The following is a 27464-nucleotide window of genomic DNA, read 5'->3' as shown; positions in this document are numbered from 1 at the left end:
AAAAAAAAAGGCCATATTGCCCAGCCCTAACATATACATAAAAATGTGTTTTCTTTTGTACTATTTTTTTAATGACTTAAGTAACGTTTGACAACCTTTTTCCAAAACACAATACAGAATGTGAGTTGTAACAGGATAATGCACACATTTATCATTTGTTTTTCAAAACGGTTACAAAAAAGTGGGAACCCATTTTTATAACTTGATGGGGTCCCTGGGGAAATTCCTAGCGCCAACACAGTATTGTGTTCAAAACTTCACTAAAATGTGGATTTTTGTCGAAGCTACAACCCATTACTCATATTTACATTGTTTTTTTTTGGGAGAGATTTGCCTCGCTATACGAACTTTGATTTAAGAACCCTGCTCAAGATTCCAATTACGTTTGTAAATGGAGGTTCCACTGTAGTCGCGGAAATTCCATTGTGATGCAACTTGTTTGTGTGCAACACTTCAAGTTTCGAAACTGGAAGAAGTGATAGCACTACACCAAGTAGCAGCACCTACAATGTTTTTTCTTTTTAAAAAATGAGAAAAAAAAAGTGACCCACGACTACTCCTGTCATGACAATGGATCACAACAAAATGACAATAAGAACTCACCAGTTGTTGAAAGCTCTCCTTCCAGGGGTTGGGGTGTTCGTGCTCTTCCGGGCTGACCTGGTAGAAGCGGCCAGGCTCCGGATGCATCATGGGACGCGTGTATTCATACACTTCCATGTATAGGCGCTTCCTGAGGCCCCCACCAAAAAAATAGTCTCAGTTCTCTTAAAAAGAAATGCCTAAAAGGCACGCTAACGTGAGCCACTGACCATAGTATTGGGTCGTTGGCGAGCTGGCTGAACCTCTTGCAGACGCACGCCGCCCGGCATAGGTCCTGCTCCAGTAGGTAGGAGAAGATCTTTAAGACGACTTCATCCGGAAGCTTCTGCTGCAGGTACTGCTCTGCTGGGGCTGCTTTGGAGACGACAAACACACGTTAAACAACATGCTATATTCAAAATAAAAAAGACGCAATCTTAACACAAAAAACACAAACCTGGCAAATCGTGGCTCTTACCGGACACGCGCGCCCTCTTGGCTCGGTGGCCGAAGGCTTCTGCCGAGGACGTGGACGCTCCCTGCGAACAAGGACTGAGCTCAAGCGAGCGAGGGAAAAAAAAAAGGAGTGATTCCAAAAGGCTCTAACCTCCATCGGGTTCTTGCTGGGGCAGGCGGCGGAGGAGGGGGTGGCGGCGGAAGCAGCAGCGGCGGCGGCGGCCGCTGCTGCGGCAGCAGCAGCAGCAGCAGCAGCGCTTCTCTTAGGGAGCAGGGTCTTGCGTCTGAGCTGGTAGGGACTGTTCTGAGCTCCAGGACCGGACTCCTCGATGGCCATCTCTGCTGCGGCTGCTGCAGGAGCCTCCTCATCTGCACACATGTCATCAATATATTTATAAGAGCGCGCCTTCAGTTGGACAAAAAGGTCCAGTACAGCAGTGGTGCCCAACCGCCGGCGCCGGTCCTTGGCCCATTTGCTACTGGGCAGCACAGAGACATTCAATAATTTATGACCGACCGCATTTTCTCTTACTTAACCAGACCACCAGACCAACCAATAAGCTTGTTCATAAATGTATCATTAAACTCCTGATTGGAAGTCGCCTTTTGCTAAATGTGTTACATCTTTGTTACATGGGACAATGGACATTAATAAACAGATAAAATGGAAAGGTGCCAAATCGTAGCCAAAATCTAAGTTCCATCTGCAGTCTGCGGCAGGTGGATGACCTAAGATCAGGAGCAAAGTGTGCATAAGGCAGATGGAGAAGTGCTAAATTGTTGCATATAATATTTGTGCTGAAGGAAAACAATACGCATTTCCTTTGGCCTAGTAAGTCAATGTGCTGGTATTATTTCACATCGTCCTACTACAAAAGTAGTTAGCGATAACGGATGTATTTGCACATGTCATGTCTCATAGTCATTCTCATTGACATCCCACTGGGTTGTGAGTTTTCCTTGCCCTTATGTGGGCTCTGAACCGAGGATGTTGTTGGGGCTTGTGCAGCCTTTTGAGACACTTGTGATTTAGGGCTATATAATTAAACATTGATGACGATGACAATGTAAAAAAAGCTAACAGTGTATTTATGTATGAAATATTGGACAAAATATGAACACATAATATTTAGAAATCTATTGGAACCAGTGCTGGGCGATATATCAATATACACGATATATCGCGGGTTTGTCTCTGAGTGATTTAGAAAATGACTATAACGTGATATTTGAGTATACGTTCTCACGCAGTTGCTTTTTGCTGCTGGCATTACACTCCAGGCTCTTCCCCCTTCTTGTCTCTCCTTCTCAGAGACAAGCAGGCGCACTTTCTTACACACATTACATACTGTCACGTCATACGTCACATACGTATACGCCCTCACGGAGCAGAGAGGTAGCAGACTGTTAAATGTTAGCTGTGATGCTAGCGAAGCCGTTCGAGAGAGAGAATGTTTCGAATGAAGGAAGAAATAATTCCCAAGAAAAACAGCAGGAAGTCCATCGTCTGGCGGTGGTTTGGCTTCAAGTGGGAATATGTCGAACAGACAACCGTAATAAGTCAAGCATGCGGCACAAGCCTTGCTATAAAAAGTAGCATCACTGCTAATATGTAGCATCATTTGAAAAATCACCTGCTAGAGAATGAAGAGAATTTCATAACGTCCGTAGTAACCTACCACATAGCGAAGAACGAATACTATTTGATTTCCTATTATGCAGCTCATTTTTATTTGACGCATAAAATGTCTCTGACAAGCTTGCACTTTCTGTTTTGGAAATGACATGAACGTTTATGCCACTGCTTGACAACTGTTAAATAAATACAGTTTTGGTCAATTGGCTTAGTTGTGATTTCCTTCCCTGCATGAAAGTTTAAAAGTAGCATATATTAATGCAGTATGAAGAAGAATGTTTTAATGTAGACACATAGAATCATCATACTGCTTAGATTATATGCATCAAGTGTTAATTCAAGTCCAAGGCAAAATATTGAGATATATATCGTGTATCGCGATATGGCCCAAAAATATCAAGATATTAAAAAAAGGCCATATCGCCCAGCCCTAATTGGAACTGATGTCTAGTATTTCTAGCTTTCTTATACTGTAAATCCATGCACTTGTCATTAAATGTAATGTATCAGATACTAAAGCCTACTACTAGCAATAATGAGCAAAAAACAAGTCTATGGAGAGCTTTTTTTTTTTGCAAAGGGAAAAGGTCAGAGGCTCCCACTAATTGAATGTTATGGTGAGTTTTTTCATGTATTCATATTTCATGCACTTATTTGCTATATCTATCTGTGTTACACGTGGAAGTCCGGTCAGTGAAAATAATGCTTACATTAAACCAGTCCCTGGTGCAAAAAAAGGTTGGGGACCACTGCAGTACAGAACATGATGAGTATTACGACAAAATGATGGGACCCCTTTTTGCTGTCTTGATGCATTATCAGGTTAATGTGGGGCAGACAAAAGTTAGCGCAGTCTTCAACATTTATGGCGTTATACCTCAGAGCAATGGTTCTCAACTTTTTTTCCAGTAATGTACCCCCTGTGAACATTTATGTAATTCAAGTACCCCCTAATCAGAGCAAAGCATTTTTGGTTGAAAAAAAGAGATAAAGAAGTAAAATACAGCACTATGTCATCAGTTTCTGATTTATTAAATTGTATAACAGTGTGCCCAAGGACACAACGGCAGTGACTAAGATGGCCGAAGCAAGGTACGAACCTGGAACCCTCAAGTTGCTGGCACGGTTACTTTACCAACCGAGCTATACCGCTTCAAAATACAGCACTATGTCATCAGTTTCTGATTTATTAAATTGTATAACAGTGCAAAATATAGCTCATTTGTAGTGGTCTTTCTTGAACTATTTAGAATAAAAGATATAAAAATAACTAAAAACTTGTTGAAAAAAACAAACAAGTGATCCAATTATAAATAAAGATTTCTAAACATAGAAGTAATCATCAACTTAAAGTGCCCTCTTTGGGGATTGTAATATAGATCCATCTGGATTCATCAACTTCATCATAAACATTTCTTCACAAAAAAATAAATCTTAACATCAATATTTATGGAACATGTCCACAAAAAATGTAGTTGTCAACACTGAGAATTGCATTGTTGCATTTCTTTTCACAGTTTATGAACTTACATTCATATTTTGTTGAAGTATTATTCAATAAATATATTTATAAAGGATTTTTGAATTGTTGCTATTTTTAGAATCCAGCCATCCATCCATCCATTTTCAACCGCTTATTCCCTTTTGGGGTCGCTGGCGCCTATCTCAACTACAATCGGGCGGAAGGCGGCGTACACCCTGGACAAGTCGCTATTTTTAGAATATTTTTGAAAAATCTCACGTACCCCTTGGCATACCTTCAAGTACCCCCAGGGGTACGCGTACCCCCATTTGAGAGCCACTGCCTCAGAGGGCCGCGTGTTACAGCGAATAATGTATGAATTTGCATATTCATTTTATTGTTTTTATTAATATTTTACAGACACTGTAAAAATAAATCTGAATAGGTTACCCTAAAATTATGGTAATTGAGTTGCCAGTTCCTCCCACGCCAAAGACATGCACCTGGGGATAGGTTGATTGGCAACACTAAAATTGGCCCTAGTGTGTGAATGTTGTCTGTCTATCTGTGTTGGCCCCGTGATGAGGTGGCGACTTGTCCCGGGTGTGCCCCGCCTTCCGCCCGAATGCAGCTGATAGACTCCAGCGACCCCGAAAGGGACAAGTGGTAGAAAATGGATGGATTTAGAAATCTACTGGAACTGATGTCTAGTATTTCTAGCTTTCTTCGACATCCATTGCTTTCGGTCCCCTAGGGGGAGGGAGGGTTGCCCACATATGCGGTCCTCTCCAAGGTTTCTCATAGTCCTCATTGTCACTATCACCGACGTGTGGGCTCTACCGAGGATATTGTTGTGGTTTGTGCAGCCCTTTGAGACACTCGTGATTTAGGGCTATATAAATAATTATTGATTGATTGATATATCCATGCACTTGTCATTAAATGTAATGTATCACCTATGTATCAGATACTAAAGCCTACTACTAGCAAAAATTAGCAAAAAACAAGTCTATGGGGAGCTTTTTTTTGCAAAGGGAAAAGGCCAGGGGCTCCCACTAATTGAATGTTATGGTGAGTTTGTTCATGTATTCATATTTCATGCACTTATTTGCTATATCTATCTGTGTCACACATGGAAGTCCGATCCAGGAAAATAATGCTTACATTAAAGGCCTACTGAAAGCCACTACTACAGACCACGCAGTCTGATAGTTTATATATCAATGATGAAATATTAACATTGCAACACATGCCAATACGGCCTTTTTAGTTTACTAAATTGCAATGTTAAATTTCCCGCAAAGTGTCCTGTTGAAAACGTCGCGGTATGACGACGCGTGCGTTTGACGTCTCGGGTTGTAGCGGACTTTATTTCCCAGCCCGATCCAAGTTATAAGTAGTCTGCTTTAATCGCATAATTCCACAGTATTCTGGACATCTGTGTTGCTGAATCTTTTGCAGTTTGTTCAATTAATAATGGAGAAGTCAAAGTAGAAAGATGGAGGTGGGAAGCTTTTAGCCTTTAGCCACACAAACAGCCGGTGTTTCCTTGTTTAAAATTCCGGAAGGTGAAGCTTTGCTATGGAACAGAGCGGTCAAGCGAACATGGATCCCGACTACATGTCAACCGGCAGGTTTCGGTGAGAAATTTGTGTTAATAAGTCGGCTCCTACCGTAGTTATGAGCGGAGCTTGCGTCCTCCTGCAGCTGCGGACTATTACCTCCTCCCACCGGAGACACTGGCGGTCACCACACCCGTGGCCACAACCCTCAGACTTTCAAGTACTATATAATCTCACTAAAACTTTAAGTATATATTGTATATATTCGCAGATATGTTATATTTTACATTGCTATACCTAGTCTTTTTATACCTGCATTGTCCTTTCCATCCTTACACTTTCCATCATTGTAACTAAGCTACTTCCATCCATTTTCTACCGCTTATTCCCTTTTGGGGTCGCGGGGGGCGCTGGCGCCTATCTCAGCTACAATCGGGCGGAAGGCGGGGTACACCCCGGACAAGTCGCCACCTCATCGCAGGGCCAACACAGATAGACAGACAACATTCACACTCACACACTAGGGCCTATTTAGTGTTGCCAATCAACCTATCCCCAGGTGCATGTCTTTGGAAGTGGGAGGAAGCCGGAGTACCCGGAGGGAACCCACGCATTCACGGGGAGAACATGTAAACTCCACACAGAAAGATCCCGCGCCTGGATTTGAACCCAGGACTGCAGGAACTTCGTATTGTGAGGCAGACGCACTAACCCCTCTGCCACCGTGAAGCCCTTAACTAAGCTACTGTGTTGAACAATTTCCCTTGTGGATCATTAAAGTTTGTCTAAGTCTAAAACACTAGTAACATAATTAGCCGGATAAGGGATTTTCCAGAATTATCATAGTAAATGTGTCAAGTAACAAAAATCGCTCTCACTACCCTCGCCTTTTTTTTCTAGTCCTTCACTCTCACTTTCCTCATCCACAAATCTTTCATCCTCGCTCAAATTGATGGGGAAATTGTCGCTTTCTCGGTCTGAATCGCTCTAGCTGCTGCTGGCTATGATTGTAAACAATGTGAGGAGCCCTACAACCCGTGACGTCACGCGCACATCGTCTGCCACTTCCGGTATAGGCAAGGCTTTTTTATTAGCGACCAAAAGTTGCGAACTTTATCGTTGATGTTCTCTACTGAATACGTTCAACAAAAATATTGCAATATCGCGAAATGATCACGTATGACATAGAATGGACCTGCTATCCCCGTTTAAATAAGAACATCTCATTTCAGTAGGCCTTTAAACCGGTCCCTGGTGCAAAATAGGTTGGGGACCCCTGCAGTACAGAACATGACGGGTATTACGACAAAATTGATGGGGCCCCTTTTTGCTGTCTTGATGCATTATCAAACTAATGTGGGGCAGACAAAGGTTAGTGCAGTCTTCAACATCTACGGCGTCTCTACGGTCTTTTTTCTGGGGGGGGGGTCCCACATGAGCAACACAACCCGGGTGCTGTCACGTTAAAAGGGGGCCACGGACCAGACGAGAGGGCTAATTGCTGAAAAGCCAAGTGCGTAGCAGGCAAATCCGCGGTGTAAACAAATGGCAGCTAGCAGGCAAAGAGAACAAGGAAGGGGCGGTAAAACTGCAGCCTCACAAAATGGACACAGTCAAAGCAGCTAAGTGGAATATAATAGCTTCTCTTCTCTTTGCTGTCTTTTTTGGTGCAGTGCGAGGCCGAGCGTGGTCGCCCTGCCTCCTCGCCAATGTTTTTGTTACACCCCAAAAATGGCAGTGCAGATTTACACTGGTTAGTGACAGCTGGGAATGCGGTGGCCGGCGGAGAGCATTGAAGGGTGGGGGGGAGAAAAAAGAATGTTCCCTAAAGGCGAGCCGAGTGTGTACACAAGCCGAGAAACGACGACCCACGTCGGTGTTGGGAGATACGCATTTAAGCGGAGACAACCCCCCACCCCGACCTCCATTAGCTAGCTGGCTAGCCCCGATCAGTCAAGCCAAACAAAGCGCGGCCTGGCCTAGGCTACACTTACACAAGCCTCGGGTTTTCCTACTCGGGCCGGGCGGAGCTGGTGAGGGGGTGCTAGCCGCCCGCCCGCCCGTGCGAGAAGGAAGTTTGCGGTTTTAATCGACACGGCCTCGCTTACCTCTATCCCCGTTGTTCCGTTCGGGGTGCACCGGGCGCGGCCTCGACACTCGCCTGGGTCTCCGGTTGGTGGCTCTGACGGAGTTCATCTGGGGAGTTGGTCGGTGGAAAAAGAGAGTTATCCCTCCGGCCAAGCCGCTGCTAAATTTAACCCTCGACCCGGCCCGGGCAGCCTCTCTCTCCGGTTACGCCTAGACAATTGCGACTGAGAACCCGCTGGTATTTGGGGTGTAAATGGCCGCTTTTCTCCGCCGTGTTCCAGCGTCCCCCCCCCCAGTATAGCCGCTCCGTGCCAGCTCCGTCTCCGTCGGTAGCAGGAGGAGCCATTAACTCACACGGGGAACAATCGCGAGAAAAAAAAAAAGAGCCGTGTCTTCTCAGCCAATCGCAGTCGGACTCTTAGATACCTCACTGAAGACAGCCAATCAGAAGGCGCCTAACAAAGAGACTTCTTCGACCCCTTTCTGCTGGTGGCCTGTCGAAATGTGCCAGTCATGAACGAGTCGATTTTTTAAAATTCGCCTATGAAGCGTGATTTGTTTTCACTCTGGACACCAGGGTTGTTCAAACTTTATTCACCGAGGACCCATCCATCCATTTTCTACCGCTTATTCCCTTCTGGGATCGCGGGGGGCACTGGTGCCTATCTCAGCTACAATCGGGCGGAAGGCGGTGTACACCCTGGACAAGTCGCCAGCTCATCGCAGGGCCGGTTTGTGTGTATATATATGTATACACATATATATATATATATATATATATATATATATATATATATAATCATGGTCAAAAGTTTACGTACACTTGTAAAGAACATAATGTCATGGCTGTCTTGAGTTTCCAATCATTTCTACAACACTTATTTTTTTGTGATAGAGTGATTGGAGCACATACTTGTTGGTCTCAAAAAACACATTCATCAAGTTTGGTTCACCCTGGACAAGTCGCCACCTCATCGCAGGGCCAACACAGATAGACAGACAACATTCACACACTAGGGCCAATTTTAGTGTTGCCAATTAACCTATCCCCAGGTGCATGTCTTTGGAAGTGGGAGGAAGCCGGAGTACCCGGACGGAACCCACGCATTCACGGGGAGAACATGCAAGCTCCACGCAGAAAGATCCCAAGCCCGGGATTGAACCCAGGACTACTCAGGACCTTCGTATTGTGAGGCAGACGCATTAACCCCTCTCCCACCGAGGACCGCGCATTGAAAAACAAAGCACGCGTTTTGATTTTTTTTTTCATTTTTATTGTAACCATTACAGCTAATAAACAACATTTTACTTGTGGTGACGTGAGCAGGGCAGCATGAACTATGACATGAAATAGGTATGAAACCGAGTGTAGAGTACAGAGTACAATGACGCCAGGCCGACTGCCTGGCAACTACAAGCTTAAATAATAGTGACGTGATTATTGAGCTTCAGGGGTTAGTGCGTCTGCCTCACAATATGAAGGTCCTGAGTAGTCAGGGTTCAATCCCGGGCTCGGGATCTTTCTGTGTGGAGTTTGCATGTTCTCCCCGTGAATGCGTGGGTTCCCTCCGGGTACTCCGGCTTCCTCCCACTTCCAAAGACATGCACCTGGGGATAGGTTGATTGGCAACACTAAATTGGCCCTAGTGTGTGAATGTGAGTGTGAATGTTGTCTGTCTATCTGTGTTGGCCCTGTGATGAGGTGGTGACTTGTCCAGGGTGAACCCCGCCTTCCGCCCGATTGTAGCTGAGATAGGCACCAGCGCCCCCAAAGGGGAATTAGCGGTAGAAAATGGATTGATGGATTACGGCTCCACCTGGGGACCAAAAAGAGTCTCAGGCATTAAAGGGTTAAAATAAATCATGTATTTATTCGTTTTGCTTTCAGCAATTCTATATATATCTATCTCTATAGATCTTCAGGTCTGTCCTTTTTACATTTTTTTTTTTTTTTTATGTGTTATGCTATCTTCTTCTGTTTATCCGAGGTCGGGTCGCGGGGGCAATAGCCTAAGCAGGGAAACCCAGACTTCCCTCTCCCCAGCCACTTCGTCCAGCTCTTCCCGGGGGATCCCGAGGCGTTCCCAGGCCAGCCGGGAGACATAGTCTTCCCAACGTGTCCTGGGTCTTCCCTGTGGCCTCCTACCGGTTGGACGTGCCCTAAACACCTCCCTAGGGAGGCGTTCGGGTGGCATCCTGACCAGATGCCCGAACCACCTCATCTGGCTCCTCTCCATGTGGAGGAGCAGCGGCTTTACTTTGAGTTCCTCCCGGATGGCAGAGCTTCTCACCCTATCTCTAAGGGAGAGACCCACCACACGGCGGAGGAAACTCATTTTGTACCCGTGATCTTGTCCTTTCGGTCATGACCCAAAGCTCATGACCATAGGTGAGGATGGGAACGTAGATCGACCGGTAAATTGAGAGCTTTGCCTTCCGGCTCAGCTCCTTCTTCACCACAACGGATCGGTACAACGTCCGCATTACTGAAGACGCCGCACCGATCCGCCTGTCGATCTCACGATCCACTCTTCCCTCACTCGTGAACAAGACTCCTAGGTACTTGAACTCCTCCACTTGGGGCAGGGTCTCCTCCCCAACCCGGAGATGGCATTCCACCCTTTTCCGGGCGAGAACCATGGACTCGGACTTGTGTTATGCCTTTTTTGTCAAAACCCATGAATTGCTTAACGTGGACCCCGACTTAAAGAAGTTGAAAAACTTATTGGGGTGTTACCATTTAGTGGTCAATTGTACGGAATATGTACTGTACTCTGCAATCTACTAATAAAAGTTCCAATCAATCAATTAATCGATCCAAACCCATTTATTTAACAAGAAAAAGACAAAATATTCAATACCCCCCCCCAAACAAATGTTCAAAGTGAAATATTAGATGTGAACTAATTGGAGCCCGGGCTTCACGGTGGCAGAGGGGTTAGTGCGTCTGCCTCAAAATACGAAGGTCCTGCAGTCCTGGGTTCAAATCCAGGCTCGGGATCTTTCTGTGTGGAGTTTGCATGTTCTCCCCGTGAGTGCGTGGGTTCCCTCCGGGTACTCCGGCTTCCTCCCACTTCCAAAGACATGCACCTGGGGATAGGTTGATTGGCAACACTAAATTGGCCCTAGTGTGTGAATGTTGTCTGTCTATCTGTGTTGGCCCTGCGATGAGGTGGCGACTTGTCCAGGGTGTACCCCGCCTTCCGCCCGATTGTAGCTGACATAGGCGCCAGCGCCCCCCGCGACCCCGAAAGGGAATAAGTGGTAGAAAATGGATGGATGGATAATTGGAGCCCTCAATAGATGAACAACTCAAAACAACATTGCTTTTGATTCATTATTATTTTTTTAACAATGGCAGTTTAAAAATAAAATCAAACCTTCAAGTCTTGGGGATCCAAAAGGCCCCTTACTCCTGAAGGTGTAAAAATGTAATCATATATCAATAAATAGTTTTACTTTCAACACTTAAATGTCTATACTTCACATTGATTAAATGATTCGACATTTTTATTCATTTTTTTTTTAGCAATTACAGTTTCACAGTAAAAAACAGCCTGCATGGCAGCTTTTTGTCATCAGTGTCAATATTGCTACACCGTATTGTTACATTACACCTGTTTGCTCTTTTATTCCAACTTTTCAATGTTTGTTTTGGAATACTATTTTTTTAAGTGTGTCGCAGGGCCGTTGGAAAATAAGCTGAGTGCCACAAATGGCCCTCGGCCGCACTTTGGACACCCCTGATGTATGCAGTTTTAATATCATACATCACATAGTTGAATTTTTCTTTACAACATGTCCAAAAAAGAGTAAGAAGAAGAAAAGCTTATTTAATCATATACACCTTTTCCACTTCATAGCAATTATTAACACATTCAGCAGGGGTCACCAACACCAGGTAGCCCGTAAGGACCAGATGAGTCGCCCGCTGGCCTGTTCTAAAAATAGCTCAAATAGCAGCACTTACCAGTGAGCTGCCTCTATTTTTTAAATTGTATTTATTTACTAGCAAGCTGGTCTCACTTATCTCGACATTTTTAATTCTAAGAGAGACAAAACTCAAATAGAATTTGAAAATCCAAGAAAATATTTTAAAGACTTGGTCTTCACTTGTTTAAATAAATACATTCATTTTTTTTTACCTTGCTTCTAGTTTCAGAAAGACAATTTTAGAGAAGAAATACAACCTTAAAAATGATTGTAGGATTTTTAAACACATATACCTTTTTACCTTTTAAATTCCTTCCTCTTCTTTCCTGACAATTTAAATCAATGTTCAAGTAAATTTATTTATAGAATAAATACATTTTAATTCAATTCTTCATTTTAGCTTCTGTTTTTTCGACAAAGAATATTTGTGAAATACTCTTCTTATCATGATTAAAATAAAAATAAAAATATTCTGGCAAATCTAGAGAATCTTTAGAAGCAAATTTAAATCTTATTTCAAAGTCCTTTGAATTTCTTTAAACATTTTTGTTCTGGAAAATCTAGAAGAAATAATGATTTGTCTTTGTTAGAAATATAGCTTGGTCCAATTTGTTATATATTCTAACAAAGTGCAGATTGGATTTTAACCTATTTAAAACATGTCATCAAAATTCTAAAATTAATCTTAATCAGGAAAAATGACTAATGATGTCCCATAAATTATTTTTTTTAATTTTTTTCAAAAAGATTCGAATTAGACTGTTTTTCTCTTCTTTTTTTTCAGTTGGATTTTGAATTTTAAAGAGTCGAAATTGAAGATAAACTATGTTTCAAAATTTTATTTTTGTTTTTTTCCTGTTTTCTCCTCTTTTAAACCGTTCAATTAAGTGTTTTTTCATCATTTATTCTCTACAAAAAACCTTCCGTAAAAGGAAAAAAAAAATGTACGACGGAATGACGGACAGAAATACCCTTTTTTTTTTTTTTTTAATATATAGATTTATTTATTAAAGGTAAATTGAGCAAATTGGCTATTTCTGGCAATTTATTGAAGTGTGTATCAAACTGGTAGCCCTTGGCATTAATCAGTACCCAAGAAGTAGCTCTTGCTTTCAAAAAGGTTGCTGACCCCTGACATACATTATGTCCACTTCCTGTTCTCAATTTGTACACAATATACATCCATTCACTCTAAATCACAACAGTTCTCTTTGCAAACCCCTTTAATTATTTTGAAGAGGAAAAGGTTACAATTTTGCCTTTTTTATTCCGTGTATATTTACATTATTACTCATTAAAATTTTAATCCTAACACGGGGGTGTCAAACTTGTTTTCACCGAGCGCTTCTAACAGCAAGTGATATATATACATTTGTCTATGTATTTTATTATTATATACCATTTTTTTGTGTACACTGTAAAAACAATCTGTAGATTTCAAAGGAAAAAAACGGACAATTCAGTCACCATTTTTTTTTTCCTTTACCATGAATTGATTTATGTGGACCCCCGACATAAACAAGTTGAAAAACTTTTTTGGATGTTACCATTTAGTGGTCAGTTGTACGGAATATGTACTGAACTGTGCAATCTACTAATAAAAGTTTCAATTAAATCCTGTAAAATATACAGTGATATTTAGAATAGAATAGAATAGAATAGAATAGAAAGTACTTTATTGAGCCCTGGGGGAAATTCAGCACCACAGTTTGCTCACAATAGACAATATTAATAATAAATAATATAATTTATATCACATTTTATATATAATATATGAATAGTATAAATAGATTCTACATTTCAGTAAAGTCAAGAAGGAACATGTGCATTTAATGCATTTAAAACTTAATACGGTAAACAGAAAAATCAGTAAATGGTAATTAGAAAAACACTTTTTTTTTTCATTCTGGCAACTGAACTGCCAGTTTTTTTTGTTTGTTTTTTACCATAAAAACAACTTGTAATATTTTGCCATTAATACACCATAAAAATGAAACAACTGCCATAGAGAAACTGGCAGACCAGTCGTCAGAATTTTACCCCAGAAAAACAGTTTTAAATGAACAGTAATATGTTGTAAAAATAACGTCAATTTAATCTTAAAATCTATGGTCATTTTTACAATTTGATGGATAACTTGGCAGATATTTAAGCATTTGTCGTTATTTTAACAAAATAAAGTATAAAATGAATGAAACTTTTGTCACCTGTGCCCTAACATTATTGTTCTGATTTTTGTTTGCATTTTATTTTGAATTTGTCAAGAGACATCATTTTGAAGACAGTGTGCAAGTTCTGTAGATATCAGACTCAAATTTTCAACATTCACTTCAAAGAGCCGTTTAAAAAAATCGACTCGTTCGCACGCGTCACATTTCCACTGGTTGGTGCATTAATAACACACTATTTTTTTTACAATAAATATATATATATATATATATATATATATATATATATATATATATATATATATATAGATGACCTACATTGCGTAGTTAAACTTTTAATATTTTTATAATTGATGACATTACTTAAACAGCCATTTTTAATCCGCTTTATGAGTGAAAAGACGAGACACAAACAAAAGAAATGTGAGATTAACTCGTTATTAAACATTTATGCATGCTCAGCATTTTCACTACGTCATCATTAGTGGGGAAAAGGTGACGTTTGCGTCAGATCGAGGTTGTAAACGACACCTGTAATACCCCGCTTGTCCACTTGGGTGTGCTGTTGAATTTAGCCCACCATGTTTCTTTGCGCCCTTCGCTGTCCTTTTTTATTTATTCTTTTGTTAGTTTTAACATCTTATTGTCGAATTAATCGGGTGAATTTATTTTTTTAAGTGTTTGGAAAACAACAAGAATATTTTGTTAATTTTTTTACATTCATATTTTGCCGTTTTGGTTGAAATATGGCGTTTGTTTTTGTATCGTGTTGTTGAAAAAAAAAAACTAAAAACAGAATAAAATTTATCCATCCATCACTGGGGGCACTGGCGCCTATCTCAGGTACAATCGGGCGGAAGGCGGCGTACACCCTGGACAAGTCGCCACCTCATCACAGGGCCAACACAGATGGACAGACAACATTCACACACTAGGACCAATTTAATGTTGCCAATCAACCTATCCCCAGGTGCATGTTTTTGGAGGTGGGAGGGGCCTATCTCCAGGTGCATGTCTTTGGAAGTGGGAGGAAAGATGTAAAAAAATAATAATTTGCGTCCATGAATGACAAAACCAAAATATTAGGAACATCTCTCGCTACCTAATGAAATGTCCTGTGAGAGTACGTGTCAGCATATCGTGCAGGCCCGGGCAATTATTTGGACTCCGGGGCCACATTTAGAGAAAAAAATGTGTCTGGGGGTCGGTATATCTATTTTTTTAAGAACACTTAAACAAAACCTCACAATAACGTCTGATTGAATGGTAAAAACGTTACGACAGACCGCCTTAAAAAACATAGTGATTTAAAAATGTTCTATGAACGATAAAACACTGAATATTGACAGGAGACTGAGGAAGTTTAAGCTAAACCACAAGACCCTCAGAAACTTCTACTCATGCACAACAGAGAGTGTCATGACTGGAAACATCACCTCCTGGTATGGGAATAGCCCCGCACACGACCGCAGAGCGTGGCCAGATCACCATCGGAGGTGTACACCCAACCATCTGCAACATCTACACCAGGCGGTTTAGATCCAAGGCCAAGAGGATTGTGAGGGACTCTAGCCACCCAAGCAACTGCCTCTTCTCACTGCTTCAGTCAGGCAAGCGCTACCGGAGTCTCAAGGCCAACACGGAGAGACTCAGGAGGATCTTCTATCCGCAAGCCATCGGACTGCTCGACTGCACCGCTGATCAACACTTTATCACGATTACACAAAACCGCACGCACAAAATCACTTTACTTACCACTGTAATTCAATCAATCAATCAATCGATGTTTACTTATATAGCCCTAAATCACTAGTGTCTCAAAGGGCTGCACAAACCACCACGACATCCTCGGTAGGCCCACATAAGGGCAAGGAAAACTCACACCCAGTGGGATGTCGGTGACAATGATGACTATGAGAACCTTAGAGAGGAGGAAAGCAATGGATGTCGAGCGGGTCTAACATGATACTGTGAAAGTTCAATCCACAATGGATCCAACACAGTCGCGAGAGTCCAGTCCAAAGCGGATCCAACACAGCAGCGAGAGTCCCGTTCACAGCGGAGCCAGCAGGAAACCATCCCAAGCGGAGGCGGATCAGCATCGCAGAGATGTCCCCAGCCGATACACAGGCAAGCAGTACATGGCCACCGGATCGGACCGGACCCCCTCCACAAGGGAGAGTGGGACATAGAAGAAAAAGAAAAGAAACGGCAGATCAACTGGTCCAAAAAGGGAGTCTATTTAAAGGCTAGAGTATACAAATGAGTTTTAAGGTGAGACTTAAATGCTTCTACTGAGGTGGCATCTCGAACTGTTACCGGGAGGGCATTCCAGAGTACTGGAGCCCGAACGGAAAACGCTCTATAGCCCGCAGACTTTTTTTGGGCTTTGGGAATCACTAACAAGCCGGAGTCCTTTGAACGCAGATTTCTTGCCGGGACATATGGTACAATACAATCGGCAAGATAGGATGGAGCTAGACCGTGTAGTATTTTATACGTAAGTAGTAAAACCTTAAAGTCACATCTTAAGTGCACAGGAAGCCAGTGCAGGTGAGCCAGTACAGGTATATATGTATGTATATATGTATATAAAGGTATATACAGTATAGGTATATATGTATGTATATATGTATATAAAGGTATATACAGTATAGGTATATATGTATGTATATATGTATATAAAGGTATATACAGTACAGGCGTAATGTGATCAAACTTTCTTGTTCTTGTCAAAAGTCTAATTACAATACTCTTCATTCAATGATTGTAAATAATGTACAAACAAGAGTATGAAGAAGTCATACTGTTCTATTACCTTGTTCATACTACTGTCACTACTCAACTGCCAAAGAACTGTAGACACCTTCATATTTGTTGCTTCCTATCCTGTACATACTGTAACACTATTTGATCTTAAATTGGTACTCAATCCTTGCCCCAATCTTATTTGCGCTTTACCTTCTCCCCCTTGGTTCTATTTTTAGGAAGTATGGTATTGCATTTCGGCTTCACGGTGGCAGAGGGGTTAGTGCGTCTGCCTCGCAATACGAAGGTCCTGCGGTCTTGGGTTCAATCCCAGGCTCGGGATCTTTCTGTGTGGAGTTTGCATGTTCTCCCCGTGAATGCGTTCCCTCCGGGTACTCCGGCTTCCTCCCACTTCCAAAGACATGCACCTGGGGATAGGTTGATTGGCAACACTAAATTGGCCCTAGTGTGTGAATGTTGTCTGTCTATCTGTGTTGGCCCTGCGATGAGGTGGCGACTTGTCCAGGGTGTACCCCGCTTTCCGCCCGATTGTAGCTGAGATAGGCGCCAGCTACCGCTTATTCCCAAAAGAGAATAAGCGGTAGAAAACCGATGGATGGATGGGTATTGCATTTCATTTTAATGACGTTCATTGCCAGATCTATTTTCCCATAACACAGTTCAACGTCTCATTGACTGCCTGCACGACATCAAAACCTGGCTTTCAGCTAACTTCCTGTGTCTAAATGAAGACGAAACAGAAGTTACGTTGTTCGGTCCAAGTCGCTCTCCCTCCCCCAACGTTGACCTCGGCACTCTGACCCCGTATCTCAGCGACTGTGTCACAAACCTGGGGGTAAAGTTTGAGTCGGATTTTAAATTCGAAAAACAAATCAGCAGCGTTGTTCAAAAAAATCAATTACGCCAAATAGCGAAAGTGAAACCGCTTCTGTCAGGACATGACCTTGAGAAATTAATTCACGCCTTTATCTCGAATCGTTTAGACCAGGGGCGCTCACACTTTTTCTGCAGGTGAGCTACTTTTCAATTGACCAAGTCGAGGAGATCTACCTCATTCCTATTTATTATTTAGTTATTTATGAAAGAGACATTTTTGTTAACAATTTAATGGTATACTCTAGCCTTTAAATAGACTCCCTTTTTAGACCAGTTGATCTGCCGTTTCTTTTCTTTTTCTTCTATGTCCCACTCTCCCATGTGGAGGGGGTCCGGTCCGATCCGGTGGCCATGTACTGCTTGCCTGTGTATCGGCTGGGGACATCTCTGCGCTGCTGATCCGCCTCCGCTTGGGATGGTTTCCTGCTGGCTCCGCTGTGAACGGGACTCTCGCTGCTGTGTTGGATCCGCTTTGGACTGGACTCTTGCGACTGTGTTGGATCCATTATGGATTGAACTTTCACAGTATCATGTTGGACCCGCTCGACATCCATTGCTTTCCTCCTCTCCAAGGTTCTCATAGTCATCATTGTCACCGACGTCCCACTGGGTGTGAGTTTTCCTTGCCCTTATGTGGGCCTACCGAGGATGTCGTAGTGGTTTGTGCAGCCCTTTGAGACACTAGTGATTTAGGGCTATATAAGTAAACATTGATTGATTGATTGATTGATAATGGGGCGCCCTTTCAGGATGGATATCACATAGTGTTAAAAGCCAAGGAATAAAAGTACCGACTTCCCACTGGGTCATTATTGTCACCGGCCTACCGAGGATGTCGTAGTGGTTTGTGCAGCCCTTTGAGACATTAGTGATTTAGGGCTATATAAGTAAACATTGATTGATTGATTGATAATGATAATACAAGCATGTTTAACACACATAGATTCCTTTCTTTCATGAAGACAAGAATATAAGTTGGTGTATTACCTGATTCTGATGACTTGCATTGATTGGAATCAGACAGTAATGATGATAACGCCCACATTTTCAAATGGAGGAAAAAAAAAGTCCTCCTTTCTGTCCAATACCACACGAAAGTGGTTGGATTTGGCATCTCATTTGTCCAACTTGCATACTCCTTTTTAAACACTTTGTTATGAGAGTAGCATATGTGTGTGGCCCTTTAATGTCTGGCAGCAGGTGAGTGACGTCAGTGAGTGTGCGGGTGGGCAAGCAAGTGAGAAAGCGGTCGCTGAGGGCGGGGGAGAAATACATTGGCATCAAACTCCGTAGCTTGCTAGCTTTCTGAGACTCTTATTTTGTTAGCACGGGCAGGATGAAACAGGTCTTTTATGGTGAAGACAGGAACTGTGCAGTCGGTCTTTAGAGTTTTGACAGTAGGTACGGAGTCTCTAGAAATAAAATGTGTTTCTCTGCGTCCGCCCTGTTAGTGATTTTTTTCTTAAATATGAGCTCGCAGCAGCCAGCGTCATCTCACAAGATCCTCGGGTGCCGAGAATGTCAAACAACTGACCAAAGTCAAGTCTTGGTATGATTGATGATTGCTCATTTTTATGTCGATTTTTTAATGCCTGGCTTGAGATCGACTGACACACCCTCCGAGATCGACCAGTCGGTCCCTGACACAAGGCTGAAGCTTAGAGGTGACAGAGCTTTCGCTGCTGCTGCTCCCAAGCTCTGGAACGACCTACCTCTGAGTGTTAGACAAGCCTCCTCTCTTCCTGTTTTTAAATCTCTCTTAAAAACATACTTTTATTCCTTGGCTTTTAACACTATGTGATATCCATCCTGCAAGGGGGCCCCATTATCAATCAATCAATCAATGTTTACTTATATAGCCCTAAATCACTAGTGTCTCAAAGGGCTGCACAAACCACTACGACATCCTCGGTAGGCCCACATAAGGGCAAGGAAAAACTCACACCCAGTGGGACGTCGGTGACAATGATGACTATGAGAACCTTGGAGAGGAGGAAAGCAATGGATGTCGAGCGGGTCTAACATGATACTGTGAAAGTTCAATCCATAATGGATCCAACACAGTCGCGAGAGTCCAGTCCAAAGCGGATCCAACACAGCAGCGAGAGTCCCGTTCACAGCAGGAAACCATCCCAAGCGGAGGCGGATCAGCAGCGCAGAGATGTCCCCAGCCGATACACAGGCAAGCAGTACATGGCCACCGGATCGGATCGGACCGGACCCCCTCCACAAGGGAGAGTGGGACATAGGAGAAAAAGAAAAGAAACGGCAGATCAACTGGTCGAAAAAGGGAGTCTATTTAAAGGCTAGAGTATACAAATTAGTTATCATGTTATACACCTGCTGTGAACCTGTTTTTATGTTTTATTTATTTATTTCTTATCATGTTCTGTTTGTGTTGTGGTAAATTTGAAATGTGCTTTATAAATAAAGTTGATTTGATTTGATTTGACTACAGTATTTCTACTTATACTGATACTTCTACCAAAATTCCTGTGCACTTAAGATGTGACTTTAAGGTTTTACTACTTACGTATAAAATACTACACGGTCTAGCTCCATCCTATCTTGCCGATTGTATTGTACCATATGTCCCGGCAAGAAATCTGTGTTCAAAGGACTCCGGCTTATTAGTGATTCCTAAAGCCCAAAAAAAGTCTGCGGGCTATAGAGCGTTTTCCGTTCGGGCTCCAGTACTCTGGAATGCCCTCCCGGTAACAGTTCGAGATGCCACCTCAGTAGAAGCATTTAAGTCTCACCTTAAAACTCATTTGTATACTCTAGCCTTTAAATAGATCTCCTTTTTAGACCAGTTGATCTGCCGCTTCTTTTCTTTTTCTCCTCTGTCCGGTCCGATGGCCATAGATTAACTACTGGCTGTCCAGAGTCGGGACCTAGGATGAACCGCTCGTCCAGAGTCAGGACCCAGGATGGACCGCTCGCCTGTGTATCGGTTGGGGACATCTCTACGCTGCTGATCCGACTCCGCTTGGGATGGTTTCCTGTGGACGGGACTCTCGCTGCTGTCTTGGATCCGCTTCGAACTGAATTCTCACAGTTGTGTTGGATCCACTATGGATTGAACTTTCACAGTATCTTGTTAGACCCGCTCGACATCCATTGTTTTCGGTCCCCTAGAGGGGTTGGAGGGTTGCCCACATATGTGGTCCTCTCCAAGGTTCTCATAGTCATCATTGTCACTGACGTCCCACTGGATGTGAGTTTTCCTTGCCCTTATGTGGGTTCTTCCGAGGATGTCGTAGTGGTTGTGCAGCCCTTCGAGAAACTTGTGATTTAGGGCTATATAAATAAACATTGATTGATTGATAACTTCTGTGTCTTATTGTGCAACTTAATTGTCTTGTAATTAATGTACATCAGAGCTACTACATGTTTTGTGTTTTTCTTTGTCTTTAGTGTATTAGATTCTGCAACTAATGTTTAGATCCCACTGTACGCAATATCCGAAGAGCATGGAAAAAAGCATTTCACTGTGGTGTAGTCTGCTTGGGACAAATAAACTTGAACCTTGAACAAAAATATGAACATCACACCCCTTTTCGATCGACATATTTTACAATCAAGTGAAATGCAACAAACAGTGAAATAGGAATGCGAAGGGTACAAAATAAACCACCTACAATCTGACACATCACTAAGCTTTAGAACTTTGTGAAAATCTCCTTCCGCGTCTGTGGAAATGTTTCCTGCCCACACTACTTGATGCCTCGTCTGAGCTGCTGTGACTTAGATTATCATAGTAACTAATTAGATTACCAGAGTTACTAATTAGATGACCATACTAACTAGTATATCATGCAAAAGCGCAGATTTCAACCATTGAAATACTTAGTATAGTTCGGGGGCCCCAGTGGCTCTCTGGAGCTTTTTCAAAAATATATGAAAAATGGAAAAAGATGAGGTGGGAAAAAAACTATTTTTTTGTTTTAATATGGTTTTCTGTAGGACAAACATGACACAGACCTCCCTTATTGTTATAAAGCACACTGTTTGTATTAAACATGCGTCACTGATTCGAGTATTTGACGAGCGCCGTTTTGTCCTACTAATTTTGCCGGTCCTTGAAGTCACCCTAGTTTGTTGACATGTACAACTTTCTCCGACTCTGTAGGACGTGTTTTATGCCACTTCTTTTTCTGTCTCATTTTGTCCACCCAACTTTTAACGTTGTGCGTGAATGCACAAAGGTGAGTTTTGTTGATGTCATTGACCGATCAGTGCCAGAGCTTGGTCCGCATTGCCGGCAGTAAGTCAGACACATTTCCAGTGAGAGTTGGACTCCGCCAAGGCTGCCCTTTGTCAACGATTCTGTTCATAACTTTAATGGACAGAATTTCTAGGCGCAGTCAAGGCGTTGAGGGGTTCCGGTTTGGTGACCGCAGGATTAGGTCTCTGCTTTTTACAGATGATGTGGTCCTGATGGCTTCATCTGACCGGGATCTTCAGCTCTCACTGGATCGGTTCGCAGCCGAGTGTGAAGCGACCGGAATGAGAGTCAGCACCTCCAAGTCCGAGTCCATGGTTCTCGCCCGGAAAAGGGTGGAATGCCATCTCCGGGTTGGGGAGGAGACCCTGCCCCAAGTGGAGGAGTTCAAGTACCTAGGAGTCTTGTTCACGAGTGAGGGAAGAGTGGATCGTGAGATCGACAGGCGGATCGGTGCGGCGTCTTCAGTAATGCGGACGTTGTATCGATCCGTTGTGGTAAAGAAGGAGCTGAGCCGGAAGGCAAAGCTCTCAATTTACCGGTCGATCTACGTTCCCATCCTCACCTATGGTCATGAGCTTTGGGTCATGACCGAAAGGATAAGATCACGGGTACAAGCGGCCCAAATGAGTTTCCTCCGCCGTGTGGCGGGTCTCTCCCTTAGAGATAGGGTGAGAAGCTCTGCCATCCGGGAGGAACTCAAAGTAAAGCCGCTGCTCCTCCACATCGAGAGGAGCCAGATGAGGTGGTTCGCGCATCTGGTCAGGATGCCACCCGAAAGCCTCCCTAGGGAGGTGTTTAGGGCACGTCCAACCGGTAGGAGGCCACGGGGAAGACCCAGGACACGTTGGGAAGACTATGTCTCCCGGCTGGCCTGGGAACGCCTCGGGATCCCCCGGGAAGAGCTAGACGAAGTGGCTGGGGAGAGGGAAGTCTGGGTTTCCCTGCTTAGGCTGTTGCCCCCGCGACCCGACCTCGGATAAGCGGAAGAAGATGGATGGATGGATGGATATTGACTTGTGTGGAGTGCTAATCAGACATATTTAGTCACTGCACGACTGCAAGCTAATCGATGCTAACATGCTATCTAGGCTAGCTGTATGTACATATTGCATCATTATAACTCATTTGCAGGTATATTTGAGCTCATTTAGTTTCATTTTAAGTCCTCATAATTCAATTGATATCCCATGAAAAATGATCTGTGTGTAATAAGGCTTTTCATTTTTTGCAGCTCCAGATTGATTTTTTGGGTGTGTATTTTTGGTCCAATATGGCTCTTTCAACATTTTGGGTTGCCGACCCCTGGTATAGTTGAAGACTTACGGTCATTAGAAAACATCACTGCCCATCATGGCAGCTACACTTTCCATCTTAAAGGCCGACTGAAATGAGATTTTCTTATTTAAACGGGGATAGCAGGTCCATTCTATGTGTCATACTTGATCATTTCGCGATATTGCCATATTTTTGTTGAAAGGATTTAGTAGAGAACATCCACGATAAAGTTCGCAACTTTTGGTCGCTAATAAAAAAGCCTTGCCTGTACCGGAAGTAGCAGACGATGTGCGCATGACGTCACGGGTTGTAGGGCTCCTTACATCTGAACATTGTTTATAATCTGAGCCTCCAGCAGCAAGAGCTATTCAGACCGACAAAGCCACAATTTTCCCATTAATTTGAGCGAGGAGGAAAGATTCATGGATGAGGAAATTTAGAGTGACGGACTAGAAAAAAAAGAAAAAAAAGAAAAGGCGATTGCATTGGGAGCGATTCAGATGTTTTCAGACACATTTACCAGGATAATTCTGGGAAATCCCTTATCTGCTTATTGTGTTGCTAGTGTTTTAGTGAGTTAAATAGTACCTGATAGTCGGAGGGTTGTGGCCACGGGTGTGTTGACGCCAGTCTCTGAGGGAAGTCACGATCAGCTGCAGCACGACAGAAGCTCCGCTTAATCCCGGTAAGAGGCGACTTATTTCCACAATTTTCTCACTGTTGGTTGACATGTAGTCGGGATCCATGTTCGCTTGACCGCTCTGATCCATAGTAAAGCTTCACCTCCGGGAATTTTAAACAAGGAAACACCGGCTGTTTGTTTGGCTAAAGGCTAAAAGCTTCCCACCTCCATTTTTCTACTTTGACTTCTCCATTATTAGTTGAACAAATTACCAAAATACTGTGTAATTATGCGATTAAAGCAGACGACTTATAGCTGGGATCGGTGCTGGATCAAAATGTCCGCTACAATCCGTCGCTTCCCAACTACAGCTTTCTTCTTTGACACCTCCATTATTAATTGAACAAATTGCAAAAGATTCAGCAACACAGATGTCCAGAATACCGTGGAATTATGTTAATTAATATTAAATATATATTAAATTTAAAATTGCAATTTAGTAAACTAAAAAGGCCGTATTGGCCTGTGTTGCAATGTTAATATTTCATCATTGATATATAAACTATCAGACTGCGTGGTGGCTAGTAGTGGCTTTCAGGAGGCCTTTAAGGATCTCCAAAAAATATTTGGGAATGTCTGGCGGGGCAGAGTGAAAATCTTAACGAGCCACCTGTGGCCCCCAGGACTTAATTTGCCCAGGTGTGATATAGTGACTATGATGCAATTCAAAACAGGAAGTGCTTATTTCTGTGCAAGTGGCGTGAAAAAGCCACTAGATGTCACTAACGCACAACGTTGCAAATATTGTAAATAACAACTGGAAACTTTTTAGATTGGGGTTTTGGGTATGGGTTAGGTTTGGGTTGACTCTTAAAAAAAAACAACAACACAAAAATATATTTTAGAAATACATACACTAAAAATAAATAAAACCATAAATCCCTCAATGGGGGCGCTAGAGTGTATTTTAAAGCTTCCTTCTTGCAGCTGCAGCCTTGACTGTGTGTGTGTGTGTGTGTGTGTGTGTGTGTGTGTGTGTGTGTGTGTGTGTGTGCGTGTGTGTGTGTGTGTGTGTGTGCCATATAAATTATGCTATAAGCAGCTGGGTTCCAGCATGAGACACATGAGGCTGATTGAGGGCTGGTGGGATCATTTTGTCCTTCAACGCCTCCTGTTAGGATGTGAAGGATTGCTTTGCTTCAAGATAACGACAGATCAACTGTGTGTGTGTGTGTGTGTGTGTATTTTGTCACTAGTTGATTTTTTTGTTATGACTCACGCGCAAATTCACCACACCGACCTGGCTAATCAGTGACAAAAAAGAACATTTCTAAATAGGACACTATAAGACAGTGGTTCTCAAATGGGGGTACGCGTACACCTGGGGGTACTTGAAGGTATTTTTTTAAAATATTCTAACAATTCAAAAATACTTTATAAATATATTTATTGAATAATACTTCAACAAAATATGAATGAAAGTTCATAAACTGTGAAAAAAAATGCTACAATGCAATATTCAGTGTTGACAGGTAGATTTGTTGTGGACATGTTCCATAAATATTGATGTTAAAGATTTCTTTTTTTGTGCAGAAAAGTTTAGAATTAAGTTCATGAATCCAGATGGATCTATATTACAATCCCCAAAGATGAAGTTGATGATTACTTCTATGTGTAGAAATCTTTATTAGGGACCGAATGTCCCTTTGGGACAGAGGACCCTATTGAATTTCTAAGGTTTTATTATTATTCCGCAGCTTTGAGCTGTAATTTGACGCCCTTAACATGCTTCATAACTCACCAAATTTGGCACACACATCGGGACTGGCGAACATTGCGAATTAATCAAAAACCTAACCCCAAAACTAAAAATTGTGCTCTAAAGCCCCCTAGGAAGAAAACACAGACAAAACTGCCTGTAACTTCCAGTAGGAATGTCGTAGAGACATGAAACAAAAAACCTCTATGTAGGTCTCACTTAGACCTAAATTTCATACACTGACATCCTTCAGCAAAAATCAACAGGAAGTTTGCATTTCCCCCTTCAAAACAAAAGTTTTGTACAAACACTCACCCTTGCCTCTTTGAGATTTAATTTGACCCACACATCAGGACTGGCAAAAATTGCCATCTAATCAAAAAACCTAACCCCAAAACTCCAAATTGCTCTCTAGCGCACTGTAGGAATAAAACACAGACAAAACTGCTCCTAGGAAGAAAACACAGACAAAACTGCCTGTAACTTCCAGTAGGAATGTCGTAGAGACATGAAACAAAAAACCTATATGTAGGTCTCACTTAGACCTAAATTTCATACACTGACATCCTTCAGCAAAAATCAACAGGAAGTTTGCATTTCCCCCTTCAAAACAAAAGTTTTGTAAAAACACTCACCTTTGCCTCTTTGAGCAGTAATTTGACCCCCGTAACATGCTTCAAAACTCACCAAACTGGACACACACATCAGGACTGGCGAAAATTGCCTTCTAATCAAAAAGCCTAACCCCAAAACTCCAAATTGCTCTCTAGCGCACTGTAGGAATAAAACACAGACAAAACTGCTCCTAGGAAGAAAACACAGACAAAACTGCTCCTAGGAAGAAAACACAGATAAAACTGCCTGTAACTTCCAGGAGGAATGTCATAGAGACATGAAACAAAAAAACTCTATGTAGGTCTCACTTAGACCTAAATTTCATACACTGACGTCCTTCAGCAAAAATCAACAGGAAGTTTGCATTTCCCCCTTCAAAACAAAAGTTTTGTAAAAACACTCACCTTTGCCTCTTTGAGCTGTAATTTGACCCCCGTAACATGCTTCAAAACTCACCAAACTGGACACACACATCAGGACTGGCGAAAATTGCCATCTAATCAAAAAGCCAAACCCCAAAACTCAAAATTACGCTCTAGCGCACTGTAGGAATAAAACACAGACAAAACTGCTCCTAGGAAGAAAACACAGACAAAACTGCCTGTAACTTCCAGTAGGAATGTCGTAGACATGAAACAAAAAACCTCTATGTAGGTCTCACTTAGACCTAAATTTCATACACCGACATCCTTCAGCAAAAATCCACAGGAAGTTTGCAATTCCCCCTTCAAAACAAAAGTTTTGTACAAACACTCACCTTTGCCTTTTTGAGCTTTAATTTGACCCACACATCAGGACACACACATCAGGACTGGCGAAAATTGCCATCTAATCAAAAAGCCTAACCCCAAAACTCAAAATTGCGCTCTAGCGCCCTGTAGGAATAAAACACAGACAAAACTGCTCCTAGGAAGAAAACACAGACAAAACTGCCTGTAACTTCCAGTAGAAATGTCGTAGAGACATGAAACAAAAAACCTCTATGTAGGTCTCACTTAGACCTAAATTTCATACACTGACATCCTTCAGCAAAAATCAACAGGAAGTTTGCATTTCCCCCTTCAAAACAAAAGTTTTGTAAAAACACTCACCTTTGCCTCTTTGAGCAGTAATTTGACCCCCGTAACATGCTTCAAAACTCACCAAACTGGACACACACATCAGGACTGGCGAAAATTGCCATCTAATCAAAAAGCCTAACCCCAAAACTCAAAATTACGCTCTAGCGCACTGTAGGAATAAAACACAGACAAAACTGCTCCTAGGAAGAAAAGACAGACAAAACTGCTCCTAGGAAGAAAACACAGATAAAACTGCCTGTAACTTCCAGTAGGAATGTCGTAGAGACATGAAACAAAAAACCTCTATGTAGGTCTCACTTAGACCTAAATTTCATACACTGACGTCCTTCAGCAAAAATCAACAGGAAGTTT

The 27464-nt window shown here is 42.4% G+C and overlaps 1 protein-coding gene across 4 annotated transcripts in view; it reads right to left on the bottom strand.

Moving 5' to 3' along the window:
* LOC133557220 (F-box only protein 11-like) overlaps nucleotides 1-8151 on the bottom strand; it is a 43805-nt gene extending 35654 nt beyond the window's left edge. Inside the window, exons 1-5 of one of the 4 annotated variants that reach the window (XM_061907520.1) lie at nucleotides 7807-8151; nucleotides 1190-1407; nucleotides 1040-1121; nucleotides 813-957; nucleotides 604-733 (exon numbers count right to left, since the gene is read on the bottom strand). In XM_061907520.1, the coding sequence (XP_061763504.1) occupies nucleotides 604-733; nucleotides 813-957; nucleotides 1040-1121; nucleotides 1190-1407; nucleotides 7807-7894 (663 nt within the window). In that variant the 5' untranslated portion in view covers nucleotides 7895-8151. The remainder of the gene's footprint in view (nucleotides 1-603; nucleotides 734-812; nucleotides 958-1039; nucleotides 1122-1189; nucleotides 1408-7806) is intronic. The other 3 variants (XM_061907521.1, XM_061907522.1, XM_061907524.1) reach the window with 3 other exon arrangements.
* Nucleotides 8152-27464: the final 19313 nt, after the last annotated feature.

Source organism: Nerophis ophidion, linkage group LG08 (genome assembly GCF_033978795.1).
Source record: "Nerophis ophidion isolate RoL-2023_Sa linkage group LG08, RoL_Noph_v1.0, whole genome shotgun sequence".
Taxonomy (NCBI): Eukaryota; Metazoa; Chordata; class Actinopteri; order Syngnathiformes; family Syngnathidae; genus Nerophis; species Nerophis ophidion.
The sequence above is the reverse complement of the archived record's forward strand: the minus strand, read 5'-3'. Positions and strand labels throughout refer to the sequence as shown.